The sequence below is a fragment of the Camellia sinensis genome, chromosome 9, assembly GCF_055761805.1.
Source record: "Camellia sinensis isolate YWXY chromosome 9, ASM5576180v1, whole genome shotgun sequence".
NCBI lineage: Eukaryota > Viridiplantae > Streptophyta > Magnoliopsida > Ericales > Theaceae > Camellia > Camellia sinensis.
This window is the reverse complement of record NC_138969.1, coordinates 194,705,095-194,732,543: the sequence shown is the minus strand read 5'-3', so window position 1 is coordinate 194,732,543 and position 27,449 is coordinate 194,705,095. Positions and strand designations below refer to the sequence as shown.

General features: G+C 37.2%; 1 protein-coding gene and 1 long non-coding RNA gene across 3 annotated transcripts; both read right to left on the bottom strand.

The window, feature by feature from the left end:
* Window positions 1-3,387: 3,387 nt before the first annotated feature.
* On the bottom strand, window positions 3,388-8,689 carry LOC145798933 (uncharacterized). Of its 2 annotated transcripts, none has more exons than XR_014340844.1 (4): window positions 8,424-8,689; window positions 8,201-8,322; window positions 3,979-7,450; window positions 3,388-3,796 (listed from the first exon to the last, which is right to left on the bottom strand). It is a non-coding gene; the product is annotated as an uncharacterized LOC145798933 (long non-coding RNA). The 2 variants fall into 2 exon arrangements; XR_014340845.1 differs by having other exon boundaries at window positions 7,315-7,450.
* Window positions 8,690-12,635: 3,946 nt separating this feature from the next.
* On the bottom strand, window positions 12,636-15,384 carry LOC145800082 (uncharacterized protein At4g28440-like). The gene is made up of 2 exons (XM_082889735.1): window positions 15,162-15,384; window positions 12,636-13,150 (listed from the first exon to the last, which is right to left on the bottom strand). Exons 1-2 carry the CDS (start codon window positions 15,382-15,384, stop codon window positions 12,960-12,962), a joined length of 414 nt encoding a protein of 137 aa, XP_082745861.1. The 3' UTR covers window positions 12,636-12,959.
* Between the last annotated feature and the right edge of the window lie 12,065 nt (window positions 15,385-27,449).

Below are 27,449 nucleotides of genomic sequence, written 5' to 3'. Positions count from 1 at the left end.
CGTTACCAAACATAAAATTTATTTTTTTTATTTTACTAAAATAAAAATAAATAAATTTTAAGAATTAAACCCTAAATCCTAAAATAAAAAAAATAAAATTTATCCGTAAACACTAAGGTAGCGTTTGGTAACGTTTACGTTTTTTGTTTATATTTATAAAAATTTTATAAACTAGTTTTTATTTATTTTTAGAAAAACATAAATTACAAACGAGTTTGGTTTGAACAAAATGTTTAAAAAAATTTATAAAATAATTATTGAAAGAAAATAATTATTTGAAAATTTTATCCCTAAACAATTATTTATCCCTAAACAAATAATTGAAAGAAAATTTTATAAAATTTAATTGAAAAAAAAAAATTATTTGAAAAAAAAAATTAATTGGGAAAAAAAATAATTAATTGAAAAAAATTATTGAAAAAAAATTATTTGGTCTTAATTTCAAATAATTGAAAAACAAATAAGACCAAATAATTGAAATTAAGACCAAATAATTTTTTTCAATTAATTTTTGTTTCTATTAGTTTTTTTTTTCAATTAATCCTTTTTTTCAATTAAATTTTTTTGAAATATTTTTTTTCCCAATTAAATTTTTTTTCAAATAATTATTTTTTCAATATTTTAGGCTTGAACAAACATATTTTTTATTTTACGTTTTTAAAATTTTTTAAACATTTTAAAACTAAAGGCATTTAAATTTTATAAATTTTTTAAAACATTTTGTTCAAACTAACGTTTGTAATTTATGTTTTTCTAAAAATAAATAAAAATTAGTTTATAAAAATTTTATAAATATAAATAAAAAACGTAAACGTTACCAAACGCTACCTTAGTGTTTACGGATAAATTTTATTTTTTTTATTTTAGGGTTTAGGGTTTAATTCTTAAAATTTATTTATTTTTATTTTAGTAAAATAAAAAAAATAAATTTTATCCCTAAACACTAAGGTAGCATAAATTTTTAGAATTTTATTTTTATTTTTATTTTTAGAAATTTATTTGTTAGATTTTTTTTTTTATGAAATAACTTTATTAGACCAACTGTGTTTACTTTACTTTAGGCATCAGTTGGTCCAAGCGTGGTTGGGAAATCAGTATTGAAATCGTGGTTCACAACCACGATTTCAACAGAAAAAATTTTTGGTCTAAAAGCATGATTCGAAACAGCAAGTTCAAAAGAAAATTTTTTTTTCATAAAATTGTGGTTAAGGACAGCGAGTTCAAAAGAATTTTTTTTTTTATAAAATCGTGGTTCAGAACAGCGAGTTTATAAGAAAAAAAATTAATTAAAATCGCGTTTTGTAACCGCGATTTCTTAATCAAAAGCGCTTTTTGTAACCACGAATTTAAGATTTACCAAGTTTCACGTGAGATAGGTGCAAATATGTTGAAATCGCGATTGTGAATCGCCAATTAGCTTATTTTGAGGATTCTTTCAAAATTAAAATTAGTTTGGGAATTGATTTATTATTTTAACTTATTTAGGGAAATGCCCCTTTCAACTTCCTTCCCTCCCTCGACAGTATTTTTTTTGGGCCTTGTGCATATTAATTAAATAAACTTTTATATATGAGTGGTGCTAGAATCTCAAATAATTTATTAAATTTTTTATATAGGTATGAAATTTATATATGTGTGGATTTGTGTATAGTGACGGAATCAGAAAATTAAATTAGAGGAGGTACTTATTAATTATAATATCTAAATTTTTTTATAAAAATGTTTCATGCAAGTTTTTTTGATTAATTTCGAGAAACATCAGAAAAATAATGTTATTTGTAACTAGTGTATTATGGACAATATAAAAAAATATGGATATAAGTCTCAAAATAAATTATATAATGATAAAAAAAAAAATTATACAAAATTTGATTAAAAATTTAATATAATGATAATAGCACGTCATTATTGATATGTAATATCACCAACTAATAGTATATAAACACATAGAGAGTGAATCTTACATGTCAAATATAACTAACAATCTAATAAATTTCATATATTGATAATGAGATTATTTATACCTACATGTCAATAATAATGACATCATCGTTACATTAAAAAAATTTCATAAATAATATGGTTTATAGTAGTCTCCTCATTTTCAATTAAAACAACCATTATTGTTCTTATATTTTTTAAAATGTCATTGACATTTCACTTTAATAATATTGTTGTAATTTTTTTTATTTAAAATATTTTCTTTATGTTTATAAAATTTTGAGGAAAAAAAAAGAAAATCCCAAAATCCAGGGGCACGTGATCCCCATGGGCACCTCCCTCTCCCATTGTTTGTATAGATTCCACACTCATATGAAAAGTTTGATAAAAAATTTAATAAATTATTTGAGATTCATAATATTTTTTCATATATATATATATATATACACAAACATATATATCATAAAAGTGGGCCCTTTATTATTTTAGGGTCTGAGGGGAGGGCTTTAGTGGCCTTGCACTTGGGCCATAGAATTCCCTGCTTCGTTATATATATATATATATATATATATATTTTGTAATGGAGGGGTCTGTGCGCTCTTATTTTGTTGTACTCCATTTGATGAACTATGATATGTAACTACGCTGGAACTATGCTGCATGTATGCCATTTCATTCCATTGGAAAACTTGCACCAGTGGCTTGGGTCAAGTATTTGAGTGAACTTTATTTTCAGTCAAGGAAAATAAATAGTAAAATCAATTAACAAAAGTCATTTTTTAAAAAATTTATAGATTTAATCTCAACCAACTAATACCACTACATTACTTCTTAATCAAACATATTTTATCTTATATCTCTAACTTAATACTATCACATTATTAATCTTTTCACTCAATCCAACTATATTCATAATTCTATCTAACATAATCAGCCAAATAAACACGACTTTATAAAAAAACTGGACAGCTACATCACATCACTTGCATCCAAAGAAAAAACCAAAGCGTTTTGCTTTCTGTTGAGGTCAATTATAACTTTGCTTGATTTTCCTAATTTTGACAACGATCAGTTGAGCGGTTCTCCCTCTCTCATGTGTGCACACAAATTTTCCGATGAACAGTTTTACCACCCGGGGAGCCACTACCGGGTCCCAAATGTTTGATTACAAAAAGACCTGAAGCTAGGAAGCTAATTTGGAGACTGCTGGGAAGAGCACTAAACAAAAAATTTAAATTTAAATTTAAAAAAATGTATATGTAAGAAGAAATACACAAAGCTATATCAGAGTAAAACCACATTGGGATTCATCCATTTCCATCAAGTCTCCGTGGAAATCCTCTTTCTTGCACCCGGAAAGGTTTTTTATATCTTGTGCCTTACCCACACTTTATATCCAGCATATACTTTGCTATCAAGATATTGCTATTTGGACCACTGAACCGATTGATCATCTCAAATCCCAATTCACATAAGAAGAAAGTTGATAATCCTCAAAATACAAAAAGTACCAACAACTATATCGATCCAACTGTTGAATTTAAAATAAAGTCTAAAAACATCAACGAATGACTATAGCCATCAAGGAAAGGAACATACAAAAATAATTAGCCAAATACCATTCCCTTCATAGTAATAACATACATTCCAGTGTAATATCTAAAAATTGTAGGAGCATACAAAAATCAAGCATCGCACTTCCTTACAAAAATAGAATGTATTCTTTCTTGCAGTCCCAAATAATTTATTCTGAGATGAAGGGAGACAAGAAAAAGTTTACTTTCAGAGGTAATCTTGCCTGCATCAGTGAGCATGTTGAAAACTTGAAGGCCCTGCTATAGCGGAGTCGCAAATCCTGTCCCCACGCAAAGAAAAACCACGTCATGTTGATAAACGATCCTCATACCAAATACGAGCCCTTAAAAAATTCAGATGATAAACAAGAACATGACAACGAAACAGGTTATCGTCTGGATATGTCACAGAACTTGTACAAATCCTTTTAAATGAGTCTCAAAAAATTTCAAAGATTTCAACCTCCAAGAGTTACAACACCACGTTCACAATTTTCTTCCGTAAGTTAACAATATGCATCCCCTGATCTGATGTTGTACCTATCACCCAAAAAAAAATTCCCTGGTCTGACGCATCTCCTGTAACAAACAGAAGACATGCAGCTCAACCCAGCAAAAATTCCAAAAATAAATGTTCTTAAAAACTGATCTTCTTCCACATTATTATCAGGTTCTCTCAAATATCTCCAATCTTTGCACCCACTGTCTTCTATAATGTCTTGTTCCTCATCCATAGAAAAGGCACCAAATTTCTACCATGACTATATCCTAAAAAGATGCAATCATCTTGCCAATCAATCACAAGATGCCCTTATAAGATAATCTAAAACTTAGGCACTATTTGGCATCCTTTACTCTTTTTTTTTATCTTTTTATCTTTTTTGGGCCACATCACTTCTACTTTTTCGCACATCGTTTCATAAAAATTCAAAAAGTATACTTGTTTAGATCATCTCAAACACCCTCTTAATTTAGAGATAATACCATTGGACACTAGGAACTTATAGCGATCTTGATTTTCCCTCCACTTGTTATTGTAATCCGGACTTGGTTCCGTGGATGTCTGTTGTTGTATATATTGCATTTCCGTTCTTTAATTCTTTGTATTTGAGTTTTAGGATGTGTTGGGCAGGTTTGTAGCAGGTTGGGTGTGTTTTGAAACTTATAGTCGCTGCCCAGTTTTTGGCGTCTTCGCTTGAGCGAGGCTCTTGTCACTTGAGCGAGCTCCGTGTTTTAGTTCCTTCGCTCGAGCCAGGGTTCCTTCGCTCGAGCCAGATTTGAGTGGTGTGTCTCTTGGCTCGAGCGAGCTTTCTTGCGCTTAAGCGTGCGTCTGCGTCTCTTTTTGACCTAAAGATTGTATTTCTTGGTTCGAGCGAGCTTTCCTTTGCTCGAGCAAGCGAGGACTATGTTTTGAGTTTCTTCGCTCAAGCGAGCATTCTTGCACTCGAGCGTGCTTCTGGGTTGTAGACCTGAAGCTTCGTGTTGTTCGCTCAAGCAAGGCCTTGTGCGCTCGAGCGAGGTTTATCTATGTCTGGTCGCTCGAGCGGCCACTCCTTCACTCGAGCTAACCTCAAATATATCAAATCATAGCAGCAGTCTCCTTCATCACTTTTTGATTCTCTTTTCATCTCAAACCCTAGAACCGACTCTCTCTCTCTCTCTACATTCATCTTCTCTCTACAAATACATCTAGTTCTAGTGGTCTTCTACCCTAGTCCCTTTGTAAGAAAGGTAGAGCTTGGTGTGGGCTACATTTTGATCCGAAAAAGTTGGTGTTTGGAGCATCTTGGGTTTTCACTTTCATCTCCTTGAGTCTCTTCTTTTGAGGTAGGGATAATCTACTCCTTACTATGAGTTTTGACTTGAATTTTAGTCATTTTGTATAAATGGTGAAGTTTTGCTAATTTTGGAAAGTTAGGGTTTTGAAATTGAAATCATAAAAGAGGGGTTTTCCATGTTGAAGTCTAATATGTGTATGAGACTTGAAATTGGAGTTGTTTATGAAATAGGAGTGAAATTTGGCCTTGGGGGCAACATCTGTGAATGGGGGGATTAAAGCCCTAATTGAAATTAATTAATTAATTTGTATAATTAGTTTGGGATATATGGAAATACGAAATTGAGTTAAGAATCATGAAATTGCATGGAATTGTGGTAGAGTGGCGTGGTTGGATTAATTCATCACCCACCTAGGAAATTGTTGATTATTTATCTGTTTGATAAATTTATTATCTGTTTAGAAATAACTATTTTGGGCTATCGGTAGAGGATAGTCTTGATTGTTGTAGACACTGCATGATGATTAGGAAAAATTGAAACTAATCAATTGGTATGTCATTGAATATGACAGTTAGAACAACACATTAAATATGTGTATTGATTGATCATTGTATATGATGAAGTGTTTAAATACATTGCATATGTATGTTTATGTGGGAGGAGATAGGAGATGTACTCCAATGTGTGGGTGTGGGAAGAGATATGGGATGTACTCCATTGTTTGGGAGGAGATAGGAGATGGACTCCATTGATAATTAAGTTGGCCAGAGTGTCAAGGGTGAAAGTCCCGAAACCTCATATGCATCTGAATGATGTTGATATTGGAAGTGTTTTTAATATGAGTTGTAGTCTCATTTGAATTATGGATATTGAAAATGGTTTTAATATGAGTTGTAGTCTCATTTAAATTATTTAGCCAAGTAACGAGTCATGTCTATGAATTGAATTGGATAAGTAAAGGGAAATGAAATAAAACACGAATGTATTTGTTGTTGAACTGGGAAATGTTGTGAGTTGGTTTACAAGTGCTTACCATTTGTCAAACGCTAATGTTTTAATTATTGCTTATATTTGGTTTAGCATATCTCTACTGAGCTTTGGCTCACCTTATATGGGACATTATTTTCAAGTACAGGTGATATGCCACCTCCAATGACGTAACTTGGGAGGCTTAGAAGCTAAAAGATCTTTTTGTTATTGTCATCATTTTGTATTACATGTAATTCAAGCCTAGGGCTTAATATGTTAAGAGTTAGAACTCTCTTTTGTTTTAACCAAGTATTGGCTTGGAAAGTTGTAAGTCCATAGGGCATTTACTTTTATTGTCAACATGTAATACTTTTTGTAATGAATACTCTGAAAAATGAAGAAATATCTCATTCTCGTATATCTATGGATGTCATATGTGATTGGGTTTTATGCATTATTTTGAAGGCGTTATAGAACTTGTGCCCAATCAGGATCAGTCATTTTCTAAGGGTGTTTTTTTTTTTTTTTTTTTGATCAGCAAATTTTTTTTTTTTTTTTTTTTCCAAGGGTGTGTGTGGTGGTGTTAATGGGGTAATTTCAAAGAAAGATTACAATATGTTTAAAGAGACCAAACAAAAACAATACATACAGAGAACACAACACCACACTGTTGGATCTTTAATAGAAACAAACTAGATAATGACTCATAGATAATTGCAAATCCATACGACTCTTCATTGGAAAATGTTCTCACATCGTGTTTCCAATTTTCTACAAAAAACTCAAGTTGTGCAACCTATTATTGGCTGTTATAAACTCAATGTGGAACTTAGAAAAGTACACTAAAAAAATCCAAAGAAAGCACAACTATATCTTACAAATTCATATGATCATAAAACTTAAATTTGATGCCCCATTCAACTTAAGGAAGAGACAACGACTAAATGTGAAAAACCAATGACCATACTGAATGACTAATTCCATTGTGCAAAACAATCTGCTCCAGCTATCTGATCTGGATGCTTTTCAAAAAGATAGGGTCTCAACATACATCTCAGCCATCACATAGTTGTTTCCACCATTGGATAACCCTTTTTTAACAAGAAGCAGGAGCCCATTACCAATAAACCAAGCTCAATTTATGGAGAAGCCTCTGATAGATTATAGAAGATACGATCAATTTGTTCCTGCAACATCCTTAAATGATCAGACTATTATTGAACTGGCCCAGGGTATTGGTTTGATAGGTTAGGCCGGTGCTAATTCCATTGCTTGAAAAGAAAGCAGATTCACATACATGGATAACATTCAGTTCAAGAATGTTCAAGTTTTATATGCCTTTGTTTCATCTAATCAAATCACAAAAGCTTCAGAGTGTTGCCACAACAATATTCAAATAAAAATAATCATCAAGTTACAACATTTTGTGGTCCCACAAATTGGGCACCAGATGAATACTGATGCAACATGTCTATGGCATATATAATCCTCACCTAAGTTAGGAAATTACAATAATTTTAATAGACAATTTAAATTACCATTGAAATCTTACCTTCTCTGTATCCTCCTTATTATTGCTAAGCACAAGCTATACATATATATATATATATATATATATAATGAAATTAATAAATGCATACCCTTACATAACCCACCAAAAAATATAATGTCCTTTTAAGGTTCTATCTTGAGTTTGTTTGAACGATAAACATGAAGTTCAAATAGAAGCGAATGCAATTTGGTTCCATCCAGTTTCATCAATGTCAACAAATGCAAAACCATTTATAACAAGAGATTATTATTCACAAAACCCCTCTTTCTAAAAACAAATGGCAACACAAATAGTATGACCAATGACCATAAACATTCTTCAATATGAATTGAACAACTCTGAGAAATAAACAAAATGGGAAAGACTTTTGGTAATTAATTAGTACCTTCAGAGAGACAACCCAATTGGCCAACCTTTGAAGACAACACAGAATTGAGCAAGGAAGAAGCAGTAGCAGAGTGAAGAGGCATCAATGACTCTCCACAACCCAACTCCACTGGCAACCTACTGCATTGACCATTGACAACCCCAAATCTCAGATCAGTTACATAATTACCAAAAACCCTCTTCAAAAAACAACCACCCCATTCACATAGACAAATGTGTACCTGGTGGAGAAGAAGGAATGGTGGTGGCGAGAGACGCGAGAGGGAGGACCAGAATTTGAGGAGGGTGCGAGTCCGCCGAGGTTAGATGGCGATTGGGTTCAACTTTTGCGACTCAGGAAGGCTTTAGCGTACGATGTTGATCTCTGAAATAGCCTTCTTGCAGGGTTGGTCGCCATTTTTGTCCCTTGCTCAACTCTCCTCCCCTCTCCTTGATTCTTTTTCAGACAAAACCCAGAGACTGGTCTTGGGAACGTGGGGGCGAAAAGAAACAAAATGATTAGCTACGTTATTAGAGAAAAGAAAAAATAAATAATTATGATTTCTTTATTTTTGTTTGAAAGAGATTATTTAATAACGTCAGAATATTATATCATCATATTCTAAATTAATTATTAATTACTTAATTTTTATATTGTTCTTTACCCTTAATATAAATCAGGGGCCTTACTTTTTTTTACTAATCAAAATTTTCAAAATTTTATAGAGCATCATGTGTTTATATTCCGAAAATACTGAATAATCACTCATTATTTTGTTACATTTTATAAGATAAAATAAAAGAAATTATTTTATGTTATATTATTAAAATAACATAAAGCCTTTGAGAACGTGGGTATCAATTATTTTATTTCTTTCTTTTATTTTTACAGAAACAAAATTGATATTATAAAAATATAAGAACTTGCTGGTTTCTTTTCTCTCACAATCTCTTCACTTTTAGAAAGATGAAAAATAAGAATTATAAGATAAATGAATTTTTCTCCGTTTCTCTCTATTTTTTCCTATCTCTCTCTACTTAAATTATCCAAACAAATAAATATATATATATATATATATATCTTAATTTCTTCTCTTTTAATTCCAAATCACTCAATCCAAACATAAACCGTAGCTTGTTTCTTTCTGCGAGAGTGATTGCTGATCAGACTCCAAGTCCAGATGGGCCTGTCCCAAATACCATTACCGATTCGTCCAATAATGATGGACTGTTTTCGGTTTGTTTGGGTCCCACGGAAAAATATTGGGAGAATAGCAAGGAGAATTTACGGCCTGATTTTATAGACTAGATTTATTTAATAATAATAAGTTTTGTTTTAATTTTTTAATATAAAAATATTTTACAAAAATACAATCAAATGATTTATAATTTTTGTATTTTATTTTAATACAAACTAATATAAAAAAATTAAATGAAATAAAAATAAATCAAAAATTATAAACAAAATCTAAATATCTCAATTATTTATCATATTGATAAATTTATGATGATCATTATAAATTTATAACACCAACCGGTCATTCTACGAATGCAAAACATATATATATATATATTAAAAAAATTAAAATTTCTCATTATCAAAACAATGGACAAATATGTAAAAATTAAAAATAATTTAATTTAGAATTTATGAGTTAATTAAAGTCCATAGGATCTGTGCTAGTAAATATTTCAAATAAAATAATCGGGGTAATTATTAATTACAAATTATAGGCAATGTAAGAGAGTATTAGGGGTATGTGTCTCACTTTGCATTTCATAATAATAATAATAATTTTTAAAATAAAAAATAATAATAAAATTACCCAAAATTCCCCTCATCCTTTTATGCACCCTTTAAGAAAAATAAAATACATACAAAATCAATTTATTAATATTGGAGAGCCTAACGAGCACTTGAAAACGGATGGTGGATAACTTACCCTGTGGGTATCTATGGAGACCCAACCCAAATACATTAGTTTTTTTTTTTTCTTATCCATTGGATAGGGTAAGTGATATTCTTTAAATATTCATAGGGGATGGGTCGGGGATCGGTACCCACTAATTTCCTCATATGTTTGTTTTGTTTTTGTTTTTTTTAAATAATTCACAACCAACGCTAAATATACATTCAATTTTTATTTATTTATTTATTTGTTCAGGTTCACAACCAATTTTTTTTTTTTTTTTAAGATTCACAACCAAAACTAAATATACATTCAATCTTTTTTCTTTTATTTATTTATTTATTTCAGGTTCACAACCAAATTTTTTTTTTTTTTTAAAGATTCACAACCAAAGCTAAATATGCGTTCAATTTTTTTTCTTTTATTTATTTATTCAGGTTCACAACCAATTTTTTTTTTTAACCAAAACTAAATATACATTCAATCTTTTTTCTTTTATTTATTTATCTATTTATTTCAGGTTCACAACCAATTTTTTTTTTTTTTTTTAAGATTCACAACCAAATATAAATATACATTCAATTTTTTTTTTTTTTTAATTTTTAAGATTCACAACCAAAACTAAATATACGTTCAATCTTATTTTATTTTATTTGGCTAACAACAAAATCAAATACACATTAATTAACATTGTCACATTATGCTTGTCAAATTTTATGCATATCTAGAATTTTTTAAATTTATTTAGAAAAATTCTATTCTTACAAAAAAATTACATCTTCTTTTTTATTTTATTTTTAATTTTATGTATCTCCTTCTCCTCTCTATTAATTGATCTTCGATAATCTGAAGGTGAGTTATTGCTCTCGTTTTCATCTTCTTCTTCTTCTTCTTCGTTTTAAAAATTTGTATTTGCATTTATAGAGTTATTGCTCTCCATTAATGGTAGGTTATCCATTGAAGATCAATTATTAGACAGGAGAAGGAGATACATAAAATTAAAAAAAAGAAGATGTAATTTTTTTTTTGTAGGAATTGAATTTTTTTCTAAATAAATTTAAAAAATTCTAGATATTCATAAAATTTGACAATAATAATGTAACAATGTTAATTAATGTGTATTTGATTTTGTTGTTGAGTCAAATAAAATAAAATAAGATTGAATGTATATTTAGCTTTGGTTGTGAATCTTAAAATAAATATATAATTGAATGTATATTTAGCTTTGGTTAAGATTGAATTTTTCAAAATAAATTTTAAAAATTCTAGATATACATAAAATTTAACAAGAATAATGTGACAATATTAATTAATGTGTATTTGATTTTGTTGTTAAGCCAAATAAAATAAAATAAAATAAGATTGAATGTATATTTAGTTTTGGTTGTGAATCTTAAAAAAAAAAAAATGGTTGTGAACCTTAAAAAAAAAAAAAAAAAAAAAAAAGATTGAATGTATATTTAGTTTTGGTTGTGAATCTTACCCAAAAAAAAAAAAAGTTGTGATCCTTAAAAATAATAAAAATAATAAAAATAAAAATTGAATGTATACTTAGTTTTAGTTGTGAATCTTATCCAAAATTAAAAAAAATTAAAAAAAAAAGAAAGAAAGTTGTGAACCTTAAAAAAATAAAAAATAAAACAAAACAAAACGGGAGGTCAAGTTGGGTTGGGGAATATCTAGACCCATTAGGAGATGAGGAGGGTAGTACCCATGAGGAATGAGAAATGGGAAAAAATAATTATATGAAAATGGAGATGGAGAATTAATATCCACCCCATTAACTCTCATTGCCATCCCTAAGTATATCTCCTCGTTACAACATTCTGCATTCATTGTCCAAAGTGAAATCATTAATAAAAATATTGGATAAGATATAAAATGAGAAGTTCTATTTGCACTCTGTTTTTCTATAAAATAGTCTTTAATATCAAAAATTAAAAATAAATGCTAATAATAATCCCCTTCAAAATCTGCAAGAATAACGTGAGAAAGCAAATGAATCGAAGTGAAATTCAACTGATCATGCATGAGGTTGCCTCATTAGGCTAGGATAAATTATGTTCTTAATGCCATAAAAAAAGTATAAATAAACGACTATATTGAGAATCACAGTCTTCAAACCAAAGTGAAATTCTTAATGCCATAAAAAAGTGTAAATAAACGACTATATTGAGAACCATAGTTCTCAAACCAAGTGAAATGCCGCTGATCATGCATCGAATCACGTACATATACATACTAAAGGCGGTTGCCAAACATCCAACAAAATAAACACATAATCACAAAACAAAGACACACCCTGTCATTAAGAGAAAACTCAACATAAAACCATAACACTTTAGGAACTGTGTTTGCACAATATCAACAAGAATAATACTAGGAATCATGAAAAAATATCATAAAATGTATCATGAAAAATTTTCATCCTTAGATCTTAGATTAATGTGTAGTGTTTTATTGTATGTGTAATCCAAAGATAGAAAATCTTTCATAATCATCTTCATGATATTTTTTTCATAATTCCTAACATTACTCTGAGCAATCCATGTGTTAAAACATAAATAAACAACCAAAGCAAGTTCCTTTTATCTCATCCCACTGTGGTTACCAGCAGGGCTAGGATTCTAATTTGCTTCACCAGCTGTGCCTTGACAGCCACCAAGGGACAATCTGACTTTCTTGTAGACACAACTTTGATGATTTTTCTTCCTAAACAAAGAACTTTCCCATGCATCTTGGAAACAGGATTACCTGGTAAACAACTTAAATATCACTTTGCCAATCTCATAAACCACAAAATCCACATCTTTGCCTGATTCAGTTGTTTTGGCCCCCGAGTAGTAGCAGATACTACATTTGCACGAGTCACTCTTCCACCACATTGACCAGTTCATATTCAACCAATGACAGGTTATTATCCTTTTTGACGATGAAGCTGGATGGTTCAGTTACTTCCACACGACCCCACTTGTCCACCGCAAGCCTCATTGACCCCTTAAACATGTCAATCTTTGCATTGCGTAGAATTATAGTAGCATCAGGTTTCATCATGTCCACTGCATAAAAAGGAAAGACAAAAGTACCGTTGGAAAAATGGTATTTTATATGGCTTATTTTTGGCCAACTTTGAAGCCAAAATTGAGTGGACCCCAAACGTCTTTTGGGGTGAGTCCGAAGAAGTGACGTGTTCCTTGTCGCGGGGCAAGTCACACGGTGAAGACGGGACGTCAAAACTATTTATGAGTGAATGGGAAATTAACGTCGTTTTAGGGTCTAACATTAATTTTTTAAACAAAATTCATTTGAATTTTTTCATAAAAAAATTATTGTGGAAATTTAATTTAAATTTAAATTCAAATTTTTAGTTTCCTAAAGTTTGTACCTTTTCATTTATTGATTAAACTATTCAAATAGTTTAATAATATTATTCCAAACAGTTTGAAAAACTGTTCCACTAACGATTTTTTTTTTTTATTTATTAAACTATTCAAATAGTTTAAATAAAAAAATATATTCCAATAGTGTTCAAACTTTGTCTCCAACGGATACTTTTTCATTTGTTTGAATAAAAGTGTTCAAAGTGCAACGGTCAGAGTCTGTTTGAAATTCGAAACAGGTTGCATCTGTTCACTTTCAGAACTGAATCTGTTGGACAGATTCACACCTGTTCGGACAGAGTTTTTTGTGCCTATAAATACCAATGTTCCAGCAGTCTTTTAAATATGAAAAAAAAAGTCTGCATGTGTTGATATTGCTGTCCAGATTTTATTTAGTGCATTTTTCTTCATTCTAGTTTTAGGAAAAAATCAAAGAGAGTATAGAACACAAGTTCTAATTCGCCGAACAAATTTGTTTGAAGTGCTTCTACAAATTTGTGAAGATCATTGTATCTTGGGAGATAGACGCCACTCAACCGTAAGCACTGTAGCGGGATGAATCTGTCTTAAGGACAGAGTGTCACACACTCGATTTGGTCTTTTAATTTTCGTTTGGTTCGACAAAATAATTTCTGTAAGTTTTATTTTATTTTGTTTGAATTAGTTTGAATTTATTTTATTTACACAGAAGATTGTTCCAACAAGTACACTCAACCAAACTAAGCAAAAACTTGACCTCAAAAAATTAAAGACACAAAACACATCCTGCTTTTCAGTTTAACTGTTTTAGCTAATAATATTCTATCTAAAATATGGAAGCAAATCTAGATTCTGTTGTCCACAGAACAAAACAAGTTTTGAAGTAAAACTCAATATAAAATATATAAGATTCAAGAAGTAGAACATAATATCACCATGCCAATCACCACCTCATAAATATGTAAAAGGAAAGTAATATATGCAACAAATATCAATGATAAACATGCATGATAGCATACATTCAAAATTTAAAGCGAAGATCAAGTAAGTGCAGAGGATACAAAAACAAGTAAACACCAAATTAACATTAGCAGCAGCACTAAAGAAGGTCACTAAACAGACCACAATAGCAGAAGAAAGAGACATTTAACCAATCCTAACTTGTACCGCGTTCCATGTTTAAGTTAATTTGAGATATCTTTTGTCTCTAATAATATATGTTTCCAAAAAAATATTTGAGATGTATTTTATGTCTGATTGACAAGGGGACCGTGTGTAAAAGCAAAAATTGCGCCATAAAACTAACACAAATCATAAAGAAGAGAAACACTCTTGGAATTTCAGAAAAAATTCCAAAATCTCACTTAATATGCCTATCAGTTCGTTCGGATCAAGTGATTTGGTGAGAAATGATAAGAATAAAGAGAAAGAGAACTCTTGTCATCTATTAGTAAAGAAAAGTGGACTCCAAAGCATAATTGCTAAAACAATGGCTAGGAAAGAAAAAAGGAACGACAGATTTGTGAGTACAAAAAACAGATATCAAAAGATGACCTTACTGCTGATGGTTCCTGAACCATGATTTTGCAAGTCATTGAGAGAGAGCAATAAGAAACAAAAACAAAAAACTAGAATAAAAAGATTTGCATGCAATAGATTTATTAAACCAGCCCACTAAGAACAATAATCAAGTCACCAGAAGGAACATTACCCTGGTCATTCCTTGCAGTAAACACGATTGTCCCAGTTTTATCTCCAACCAAGAACTCAGGAATCCGCATTTGGTGTACTTGGGGACCATCTGGGCGGCCCTTCTGTAATACCATATTCGAACTAACAAACTTCACAATGAGATTGTGTTCACTGGTGCCAGGGCGCAGCTGATCAACTTTAGTGAACACTGGTTTCCTCATGGATGATTTTGTTTCAGCCATTTCTAACAAACTCTGCAATATCAAATACACAAATTAAGAGCCAACCCTATAAAAGTAGTAAAAAATTGAATCCCTCGTTCCCAAAGTGTGCATGAGAAACTATGCAAAGCCACAACATGCACAATAGAGAAACCTTGTGGAAATATATATATCAAAACAACAGTCACCAAGGACCGATAATTGAAAATTATGAAAACCAATATACCCCATTGAGAGGGTAATTTATGAGTAAATTGGGCCGAGCTGAGTAATGGGCCTTCTATGGGCCATAGTAAGAAGGGCTTAGTAAGTGGACTGTAGTCCAGGTGTTAGCTCGGTCCAGGTATGGAAGTGACCTAGCAAGGGTTAGCTTGGTCCAAAAGAGCTCTGCCGTTAGCTCGGTCACCACACTCAGAGCGGTAACAGTTAGCTCAGTCATACCATATTGAGCCGAAGTATGTTAAGCTTTCCTCAGAACCTTGCTATTGGTTAGCTCGGTCTAAGCTCGTTGTGGTTAGTGCGGTCTCGGACAACCCAGTTGGAATATGTCAAACCGAGGTACACGCAGTGAAAGAAAGAACCGAGCTAGTGGGAGCTCGGTCTAGTCTGCGGTTTTAACATGGCTATGTTATCTCGGTTGTATTGACATCCAACCATGGTAAAACCATCTCACTTGGTTTAAGCAGTGAGGGGGGTGTTGAAGGATAAGCATTATCTTTCAGGAATGTGATTCCTAGGAGGACTCTACATGGAGGAGTAAGAGTCCTACTAGGATTGTGCCACACGGAACCTATAAAATCTCATAACATCACCTATGGAGAGGTAGCACAACTTTGATTCTTGAATACACAGAACTTTTGTCTATTTGTCTATTTTGCTGACTTAGGCATTGGAGAGGTATCCGGCACACACCCGTCGGCTAGCTCACGTTTGTGTCTTCAGGGAGTAAAGCGACGACGTTTGGAGGAGCGCGGACTTGATCAACAGAATTATACGAGAAGATTATTTCTTGCTCGTACAATTGGCGCCGTCTGTGGGAATCACAGAAAGAACAAAACCTCTTGATCAAAGTGTTCCTCGCTAAATTAGACGCAATGGCACACAATGAAGATCTGCCGCAGTCCTCCATTGACGGGCAAACCCCAGAGGGAGGTGGGAGGCGCGAAGGTTTGCCTTTCATCCCTCCCATGGCAGATTTGGAGCCCCAGCGACAGAATCCTCGGAGGGATGCGAGGGGAAGACGGGGTAACAGACCCCGTCGCTCATCAAGTTCTGACAGATAGAGGCGGAGGATTGACCCTCAAGTTTTGGAGGATCGGGTAAAGGAGCAGGACGAGTTAATCAGGAAGATGGCGGCGGACATGGAATTGATGAAGCGCCAGATAAAAGAGAAAGGGGTGGCGACAGGAGTGGGGCGCAAGAGCAATACGCCTCCTCGCCACTCAGAAGATCATGGTAGGCATACCACACCATCGCAAACAAAGAGTAGAAGCCTCAGGACAGGTGACACTCAATCAAGGACTTCCAGAACTCGTTACTCCAGGTCTGAGAGAACGAGATCATTAAGGTCTTACACTGAGGGAAGTACCTATCGGCCCTCACATACGCACCAGACATCATCTAGGCAAACGGAGTTGCTTAGATCGTCCGACTTACGGACTGTGCTTGAAGAAAAGGCATGACGGAAGGAGGATGCTAGGGCACGCGACCCACACAGAGTTTCAGCCCTTCAGTGGTTGCCTCCTCGAATGTATGGAAGCGTTGAGGTAGGAATGCCAATACCGCGTCTTGCCTACGAACCAACAGAAAAAGCACTGGCAAGGTTACATAGCTTGTCGTTCGTTCCAGCGATTGAGAATGCACCCTTACCTTCAGGCTTCATCCGGCCTAAATTTACGACGTACGAAGGAAAGACAGACCCTTACATGCACCTAAGCCACTTTCGCCAGGTCATGGCAGTATACCGGCAGAACGAGGCTTTGATGTGCATCCTATTCCCATCTAGCCTTGGTGACCTAGGTTTAACCTAGTTCGAAAGGCTACCAGAAGGCAGTATAGCCTCCTGGGCGCAGTTAGCAGTTGCGTTCGTGACAAGGTTCAGAACGAACACCAAGACGCCAGTAGAGATCGATCAGCTACTCTCCATTGACATGAGCGACAAGGAGACGCTGAGATCCTACAACAGTCGTTATTGGGAGACCTTCAACCAGATAGGAGATTATCCCACAAATCTCGCCATCGCGCAATACAAAAGAGGACTTCCAGTCGGAAACAGGCTGAGGGACTCAATTACTATGACACCTCCCCTCACAATGGAAGCTTTAATGGAGAGGGTACACCAACACATTCGAGTGGAGGAGGATGGCGCCCGTGCTAAAACAAAGTCCGGCACCACCGCAATACCAGATAAAAAGACTTCAGCAAAAGTCAGCGCGATAGACCGTTCAAGCAAGAACGGGCGAGGCAGGCGAGACAACGGAGAAGACCAAGATAAAAGATGGTTAAGAGTCCGCACTGCCATTACCACGGTATTCAAGAAACCAATCTACCGAGTTCTCAGTGAGATATGTGATGAACTTTTCGTCAGATGGCCAGCTAAGCTGGGAGAAGCGCAAAAGGACTACGACGAAAGATCCCGGTGCACCTTCCATAAGGAAAAGGGGCACCGCACTAAAAATTGCACATCGTTGAGGTAGCATCTGGACGAGTTAGTGGCAGCTGGTCACCTGGATCGGTACATAGAAGGAGGGGCGCGGCCAGCCCCCCAAAATCACGATCATCAAGACGGAACACCGACTGACGCCCCACCTCAAGGCGCGATAAACGTAATACATGGGATATTTGAACTTGAGCGAGTATGTGAGCTCAGGGGAATGATAAAGAAGACTGAGCACCTAAACAAAGTATTAAGTGCGCAGCCCACCATTAAAAAGGGGAAAACAGAGGCCACGAACGTCATGTCTTTTTCAGACAAAGACTTGGCAAGGATATATTGCCCTCACAATGATGCACTGGTCGTCACTCTCCACGTCAAGGATTACGACGTCAAGCGAATTTTGATTGATCAAGGGAGCTCATGTGAGATAATGTATTACGAAACCTTCAAACAATTGAAACTGGAAGACAATGACTTGGCACCTGCCGTATCCCCCCTGACAGGATTCAACTCAATGCCACAGTGGCCAGTCGGCAAGATTATCCTCTCAGTCAAAGCAGAAAGTATGACGAAACAAATGGAATTCTAGGTATTGAAAGTCCCTTCCACTTACAACATAATCTTGGGAAGGACATGGCTGCACGCCATGCAATCGGTAGTGTCAACCTACCATCAAGTAATGCGGTTCCCCAACGAAGCTGGAGTAACTGAAGAGGTCTATGGAGACCAAATTATGTCCAAGCAATGCTTCATCACAGTAAATGGAAGTCGAGCTGCCAAAGGGTTTGTTCAAATGGTAGAAGAACCTGAAAGCAATGAATTGTTTGCGGATGTTGGCAAAGCCGCTGAACAGAAGGCAGTGGAAGACTTGGTACAGGTAAGAATAGATGAAAAGGACCCGGAAAAATTCTTTTTGCTTAGCTCATCTATGTCCAGTCCCGAAAGAATAGAGGTCATGGAATTCTTGACTTCTAACATCGAAGTGTTTGCCTGGACGCCGTATGACATGCCAGGCATCGATCCAAACTTCATCTGTCACCAATTGAATGTCCACCTAACGGCAAGACCAATCATACAGCGCACTCGTAGATCGGCACTCCAACATGCCGAGATAGTGGCGGAAGAAGTAGAAAACCTGCTAGAAGCAGGAGCTATCAGAGAGGTGCACTACCCCAGATGGATCTCCAATACAATAGTGGTACCTAAGAAGAATGGAAAATGGCGTGTCTGCGTGGACTACAAGACAGTCAACAAGGCATGCCCAAAAGATAGCTTTCCTCTACCACGAATAGACCAACTAGTAGATTTAACGGCAGGACACAACCGTCTTAGCTTTCTTGATGCGTACAGAGGTTACCATCAGATCGCTATGTATGAGCCAGACCAGGAGGTCACATCCTTTACAACACCAAGAGGACTGTATTGTTACAAGGTCATGCCCTTTGGCCTTAAGAACGCAGGGGCAACATTCCAACGGATGGTCACCAAGATGTTCGAACCATTGTTAGGTAGAACAATGGAAGCCTACATCGACGACATAGTAGTCAAGAGCAAGGATAAGAATGACCATCTCAGGGACCTAGGCGAGATGTTTCAGATCCTGAAAAAACACAAGCTACGCCTCAATGCATCTAAGTGTGCGTTCAGCGTAGGATCAGGCAAATTCCTAGGCTTCCTGGTAACCAACCGAGGTATAGAGGCAGACCCTTCTCACATCAAAGCAATTTAGGATCTAGAGAGGCCCAACTCAGTAAAAGAAGTGCAGCATCTCACCGGTATGGTAGCCGCGCTCAACCGGTTCACTAGTCGGTCGTCAGATAGATGTCGACCATTTTTTTAAGCATTAAAGGCCAAGTTTGAATGGGATGAAGAATGTGACCGCGGCCTAGAAAGTTTGAAAGAATACATGTCTTCTCTGCCATTGTTAGTGACCCCAACACTTGGAGAAGAACTATTCCTGTACCTAGCCGTTTCACAGCACGCAATCAACGCAGTGTTGGTCCGAGCAGAAGGAATCCAACATCTGCCCATCTTTTATGTCAGCAAGGCATTGTTGGGCGCAGAAACCAGGTACTTACCATTGGAAAAATTAGCCTTAGCCTTGATGATGGCATCAAGAAAATTGTCGCATTACTTCCACGCCCACACAATAACCGTCCTCACAGCTTTTCCATTAAAAGCTTTGTTTGAGAGGGCGAACTTTTCTGGATGAGTCTTGAAGTGGGCAGTCGAGTTGGGATAGTTCGACATCAAGTTCCAACCCAGAACCGCGATAAAAGCCCAAGCCTTGGTAGACTTTGTTGCAGAATTCACCCCAGGAAGTCATCATATCTACCTAGTCGACCTGACTGATACAACCGAACTAGGGTTGGAAGTTGACGCCGGAATAGCGCAACCCCTGGTGCAGGATACCCAGTCAGACCTTAAGGCAGACTAGAGTAAAGTAAGGGAGGAAGAAGCAAACCATGCTACACCAAGTCAAGACTCACCAACAAATAAAGACTTGGTACAATCAGATAGCGAGGGACAAAAAGCAAGCATGGACCTTGAAGAAAATACCAGCAACACTCTTGATCCCAAGGCATCATCTGATCCCTCCACTTGCTGGAAACTGTTCGTTGGAGAGATGTGGAAGCTCTTCGTGGATGGTGCGTCCAACAGGAACGATGCAGGACTAGACATAGTCCTCATCTCACCAGATGGCCTAGTAATAGAGCAGGCAGTCAACCTTGGCTTCCGAACATCAAACAACGAAGCGGAATATGAAGCGCTTCTGGCAGGCTTAAAATCAGCATCCTACATGAAGGCCACCGAGCTAATAGTTTGCAGTGACTCACAGCTGGTGGTAAACCAAATTTCAGGTGACTACGAGGCAAAAGACGACAGGATGGCTAAGTACCAAGAGTTAGTCAGAAAAGAGATCAAGAAATTTGAAGCAGTACGGATAGAGCAGATCGGCAGGGAAGAAAACAGTAAAGCGGACGAACTAGTAGGCTTTGCTTCAATGGCAGATACCACCATCCCTCATCCATTGCTGATTGACTACCTACCAAGACCAAGCATTGAAGAACCCGAAGTAGAAAAGGTATGTTGTGCCAAACTAGGCCCTTCGTGGATGGATCCCATCATATTGTTTCTAAAAGACGGCGTCTTACTGAAAGAAAAGAGAGTGGCCAACAAAATAAGAGCAAAGTCACAGCGCTTTTGGCTCTTCCTATCAATGGCATTGTACAAGAAATCCTTCACAAGACCTTACCTAAAGTGTGTCCACCCTAGCAAAGTGAAAGCATTCTTGTTCGAAATTCACGAAGGCGTATGCGGAAGCCATCAAGGAGGAAGATCATTGGCCTACAGAGCAATTTCGTAACGATATTGGTGGCCATACATGCAAGCGGATTCAGAGAAGTATGTCAAGAAGTGCGAGAAATGTCAAAAGTTCGCACACTAAATACATCAGTCAGCCAGAGAGCTTCTATCTTTAACTAGTCCATGGCCCTTCACAATGTGGGGCTTGGACATAGTAGGACCACTTCCGACAGTACCCGGCAACAAAAAATTCTTCCTTGCAGCAACAGACTACTCCACAAAGTGGGTGGAAGTAGAAGCACTAGCATCAATAAAGGAGAAAGATGTGAAGAAGTTCGTTTGGCAAAATATCATCATTCGGTTCGGTATACCCAAAGCGCTAATATCAAACAACGGCACTCAGTTCAACGGAAAAATCTTTAGAGGCTTTTGTGAAGAGTACAAGATAGAATTCTACAACTCTACACCGGCATACCCCCAAGCAAATGGCCAGGCAAAAGCATCAAACAAAGTTATCTTGGATGGATTGAAGAAAATGTTAGAGAAAGCAAAATGAAAGTGGGCTGAGGAACTTCCTCATGTTTTATGGGCTTACCGTACCACACCTCGGCGATCAACCGGAGAAACACCATTCTCTTTAGCCTACGGCATGGAGGCAGTAATCCTACTAGAAATCGGCCTCCCCACAATTAGAAGTAAAAATTTCGATCCAGACTTAAATGGGGAAGCCATAGCCTTGGAACTCGACCTTGCGGAAGAAAGAAGAGAAAGAGCACTGGTTTACATTGCCTCATACCAACAAGAGTTATCCAGAAAATACAACAAAACAGTACATCCAAGGCAATTCAAGGTTGGAGATTGGGTACTGCGCAAAGTAATGGGAAACACCCTGGTACCCGGAGACGGCAAGTTAGGGCCCAACTGGGAAGGACCCTACAAGGTGGTTGGATTAGCAGGAAAATGGGCATACCACTTGGAAGATGAAGACAACAAAGCCATTCCCAGACCATGGAACACTGTCAATCTCAAACTATTTTATTTTTAGCTTTTCTTTAAACTCAGTTGTAGTTTTCTTTTCTCAATAAAATAAGTAGTTTCTTTTCAGCATAGATTGTTTTCTTCTGTAAGAGATTGTTTTAGTGAGCTAAGGGCATTGAAAGCATAGTTGGCCGGAAAAACCAACACCCCTCCTAAGCCCAGGATAAGGATCCAGGCTGCAGGACGTTTGGTCGGAATAACCAAACACTTTATTCTAGGTTGGCAAGAATAACCAACTTAGAGGTTGGCTGGAAAAACCAACACCCCTCCTAAGCCCAGGATAAGGATCCAGGCTCCAAGACGTTTGGTCGGAATAACCAAACACTTCATTCTAGGTTGGCAGGAAAAACCAACTTAGAGGTTGGCTGAAAAAACCAACACCCCTCCTAAGCCCAGGATAAGGATTCAGGCTGCAGGACGTTTGGTCGGAATAACCAAACACTTTACTCTAGGTTGGCAAGAAAAACCAACTTAGAGGTTGGCTGGAAAAACCAACACCCCTCCTAAGCCAAGGATAAGGATCCAGGCTGCAGGACGTTCGGTCAGAATAACCAAACACTTTACTCTAGGTTGGCAGGAAAAACCAACTTAGAGGTTGGCTGGAAAAACCAACACTCAGTACTCTTCAGCCGAAGTAAGGATCTAGGCTAAAGAGTGGTTGGCTGGAAAAACCAACGCTTAGTACTCTTCAGCCGAAGTAAGGATCTAGGCTAAAGAGTGGTTGGCTGGAAAAACCAACATTTATTGTTCTTCAGTCGAGATATGGATCTATGCTGAAGAAGTTGGTTGGAAAAACCAACACTTAGTACTCTTCAGCCGAAGTAAGGATCTAGGCTGAAGAATGGTTGGCTAGAAAAACCAAAGCTTATTGTTCTTTAGCCGAGATAAGGATCAAGGCTAAAGAGGTTGGCAGGTTTGGCCAGTCAGATTACAAAGCTAAGACCGGGATAAAAGTATCTCGGCCAGAGAATGTTATACTTCATTCAGATTACAGTTAGAAAGTTACATGCATGGTAGTTAACCGAAATAACAGTTGGAACAAAAGAGATTTCATTGATCATACAAAGTCAAAGTACAAAATGGGGGACTTCAGCCCGGTTATAGTCTTTTTCCAAAAGACAAAAAAGAAGAAAAATACATAAGTCAAGCAAACAGGTCATCTAAGTTAGCATCTAAAACCACTCGGTCTTCACCTAGAGGTAGCTCGGTTGTGGCAACCACGCTCTGGTTAAGCTCGGTTGGAAGCACAACATCGGACACAGTTGGCAAATGTGGGATGGAAACCTCAGGAGTTGGGGAGGTAGACTAGCGACCGGATTGAGTATTGTCCTCTGGAGCTTCATCTTCATCCTCCTCCTCCATAAATTGTTGTTGAACGGTAGCAGCATACTCCGCTAGTGAGCTCGGTATGAAATATGGAAGAGGATTGAAGGCCTCGGTCTCAGGTCCATGACTGAGCTGCGCCACAGCCCCCCTCCACCTGCATTTAAAGAACAGGTCCTTCGCAGTTTCACACTGCTTGATATACAGGACTTCGCCTTCTTTGAAACCACGGTCCTCCGCATCCTCCAGCTTCTTCTTGAGCTTTGTTATTTTGGCATTCTTTTTTCCTTCAAGCTTGGCTAGCTTGCACAGATATTTATCTTTTATCACGACCGCAGCCTTTTGCTTGTCTGCTTCAGCCGAGCTAAAAAGACCAGTCAGACGACCATTCTCGGTTTGTAGCTCGGCTATCTGCTTCCTGGCCTGTTCTAGCTCGGCGATTTTTTCATTAGCGTCGGCCATGGCCTACCTAGTGGTTTTTCGAAGTTCCAACACTTGCTTGTGAGGGATGTGGTTTTTCTGTATGGCTTGCAAAAGGATGGTAAGACAATTTTCAGTAAAACCAAGCCAAAAGTCGTAAGAATTTCTGAAAAATAAGCGAAGGAGCAACTGACTAGCACCATTGATTTTGTGGACGAATGAAAGGCCTTTAGTTCGGTTAGGTGGTCGTGGTGCCTCATGTCGGCTGGAAGGCAAACGCCTTTAACAAGGTTGAAGGCCATCAAGTGGTCTTTTTCTGTGACCACTGAGTCAGAATCCGTGATAGCACGGTTCTGAAATGTGATCTTTGGTACCCACTTTGAGGAGCTAGCTCGGTCTGAGCGCTCAGGTGGAGGGCTTGGTGAAGTGGTTCCACGGTTTCATCCTCGTCGACAAGGCGTGGCTCGGTTATGGAAGTCCGAGCACACTTGCTTAGACGAGATGATGAGGGCTGAGCAGTTGGTAATGCCACTACGGTCTCTTATGGTTGGCTTACTGGTGGTATCTTGGCTTGGTTTGTTTCGGTTAGAAGGGCCCTCATTGCTCTTTTCTTGGCCATTTCTTGTTCGACAGTTAGTGGGATGAGATTGATTTGAGGCAATGATGGATCTGGCTTTGGCTAAGGTTCAAGGAAGAAATCGGTCACCCTGGTCTTCTTACGGCTACTATATCAGTAGGTTGGTTCGAAATTCAGTAGCTCAGCCCAGCCTCTGTTTGGATATCGGAGTGCGGCACGAAGTATGTTTAAGTTTGGGTAGCTGTACTGAGACTTGAGGAAGTTCAAATCTGCATGAAGTAAGGAGAATACGGTTAGTTCGGTTCAAGAAGTGAAAACCGAAGTAAAGAAAAGCATGCAATAAAGCCAAGGTAATCCTACCGGCTTCACCCTTGTTCCAGTTTATTCTGTCACCTGGGATCTGGGCTCACTGGTCCTCAAAATTCCCAGATACCTAGAGGAAATCATCATCGTTAACATCCTTATCCGGGGTATCTTTTATTATCTTTTCACGTCGATGTCTTATTCTTAAATAGTAAACCCAGCCATCTTCATTTGAGTCAAGGGAGTACTGGTGGAAAAGCTCGGCTACACCAAGGTTAAGGCCAGCCCGGTGATTTAGCTCGGCGATGCCGTTTATTATACGGTAAGAATTGGTGGAAAGTTGGGTAGGGCAAAGGTTTGTTTGTCTAAGGAATTCACATAGAAGGGGCTGTACAAAAAATCTTAGTCCAGTTTCTACTATGGAAAGAAGTGTAAAGGGAACAAAGCCAAGGTTTCTCCAGGGTATGGTATCCAGTTCAGCTAGGGTGAGGTGGACATTATCAGGGATATGGTAGTCCCTTCGGAACTCGGCCATAGCGCCTGGGGTGTTTACCAAATATCTATATTTACCCATGAGGTTTTAAGTTATGAATAAATAAGCGGAGAATTAGCTCGGTCCTGAAATGACGCTTAGTAGCTCGGTCAAGCGTTCAAGGGAGTGCCTGGTAGCCTAAGTCTGCAAAGTGAAAAAAGAGGTGTTAAGCACAGATCGTTGGACCGTGCTACAAAAAACAAGGGCAAGATAAATGAAGTCCTAGCTCGGCTACACAAGATGCTATCAGTTTTTAGCTCGGTTTGAGCAATGGGCTTTTTAACCCGGTTGAGCCTTTGGGGCAGCATCCTTAGTACAGCTTGTACTAAGGAAGCTGGTTTAGCCCCAAGTTGTAGCTCGGTCGGAAGTTAAGGCTTTCTAAGTACGGTATTACGCAAACCTAGTACGGTCCGATTGCTCAGTTAAATGAAGCTAAAGGTACCTAACCTATGGAAACTACAAGTATGGCGTGGGTTTTAGTTCGGTTGTTAGATGTGGCTAGGCTTGCACCTAATGCAAACAATATCCTAGTTCGGTTGGGATGTGATTTTGGATCAAATACAGTGTTTTTTCACACTATTCATGAATGCAGTGGTTCTATCACAAGGTTTTCCCATAAAACTGAAAGTGAAAGTGGCGTGTGTTTTGAAAAACGTACGAATACGTGTGTTGTGTATTACAAAACAGATGTAAAATCAACAAAAAGGAAATAAGATTGGGCTACTTACAAGTTTGAAGACGAGCTGATGAAGATCAAAGCCACAAGAGAAAGCTCTTTGTAGGTACTATGTTTGGGAAAAATGGAGGTTCGAAGAGAGAGAGAAGGAGATGAATAGTGGAATGAATGATTCAAAACGAAGGGGTGTTTTGTGTAGAGGGAAGGACAAAAAGGCGAGATTTTTCAAAATACACGAAGTACGAAGACGGCGTGACAGTTACGCTGAGCCAATGACAGTTTGCCACGTGGCCATAGAATGGGAAGTGGTTCAGTATAGCAACCAAAGAGACGTTTTGACCGGACATGTTAAAGTAGCCTGGTGTAAATTTAGCTCGGTTGGAAGGCTAAAGTTTGAGCTCGGCTGGTAACAGGAAATCCCTATCATGCTGCGCAGATGAAATTAAGGGGCAATTGAGAGGGTAATTTATGAGTAAATTGGGCCGAGCTGGGTAATGGGCTGTTTTATGGGCCATAGTAAGAAGGGCTCAGTAACTGGATCGTAGTCTAGGTGTTAGCTCGGTCCAAGTATGGGAGTGACCTAGCAAGGGTTAGTTCGGTCCAAAAGAGCTCTGCCGTTAGCTCGGTCACCACACTCAGAGCGGTAACAGTTAGCTTAGTCATATCGTATTGAGCTGAAGTATGTTAAGCTTTCCTCAGAACCTTGCTATTGGTTAGCTCGGTCCAAGCTCGTTGTGGTTAGTGCGGTCTCGGACAACCCAGTTGGAATATGTCAAACCGAGGTACACGCAGTGAAAGGAAGAACCGAGCTAGTGGGAGCTCGGTCTAGTCTGCGGTTTTAGCATGGCTATGTTATCTCGGTTGTATTGACATCCAACCATGGTAAAACCATCTCACTTGGTTTAAGCAGTGAAGGGGGTGTTGAAGGATAAGCATTATCTTTCAGGAATGTAATTCCTAGGAGGACTCTACATAGAGAAGTAAGAGTCCTACTAGAATTGTGCCACACAGAACCTATAAAAGCTCATATCATCACCTATGGAGAGGTAACACAACTTTGATTCTCGAATACACAGAGCTTTTGTCTATTTGTCTATTTTGCTGACTTAGGCATCGGAGAGGTATCCGGCACACACCCGCCGGCTAGCTCACGTTTGTGTTTTCAGGGAGTAAAGCGACGACATTTGGAGGAGCGCGGACTTGATTAGCAGGATTATACGAGAAGATTATTTCTTGCTCGTCCACCCATTTTCAC

What these genes read in the sequence shown, in the direction of transcription:
- LOC145800082 (XM_082889735.1), bottom strand. Translation starts at nt 15,384, where the DNA reads ATGGCTGAAACAAAATCATCCATGAGGAAACCAGTGTTCACTAAAGTT. An exon ending in TACTGCAAGGAATGACCAGG is followed by an intron (nt 13,151 to 15,161) that starts GTAATGTTCCTT and finishes CTTTTTATGCAG; the next exon opens with TGGACATGATGAAACCTGAT.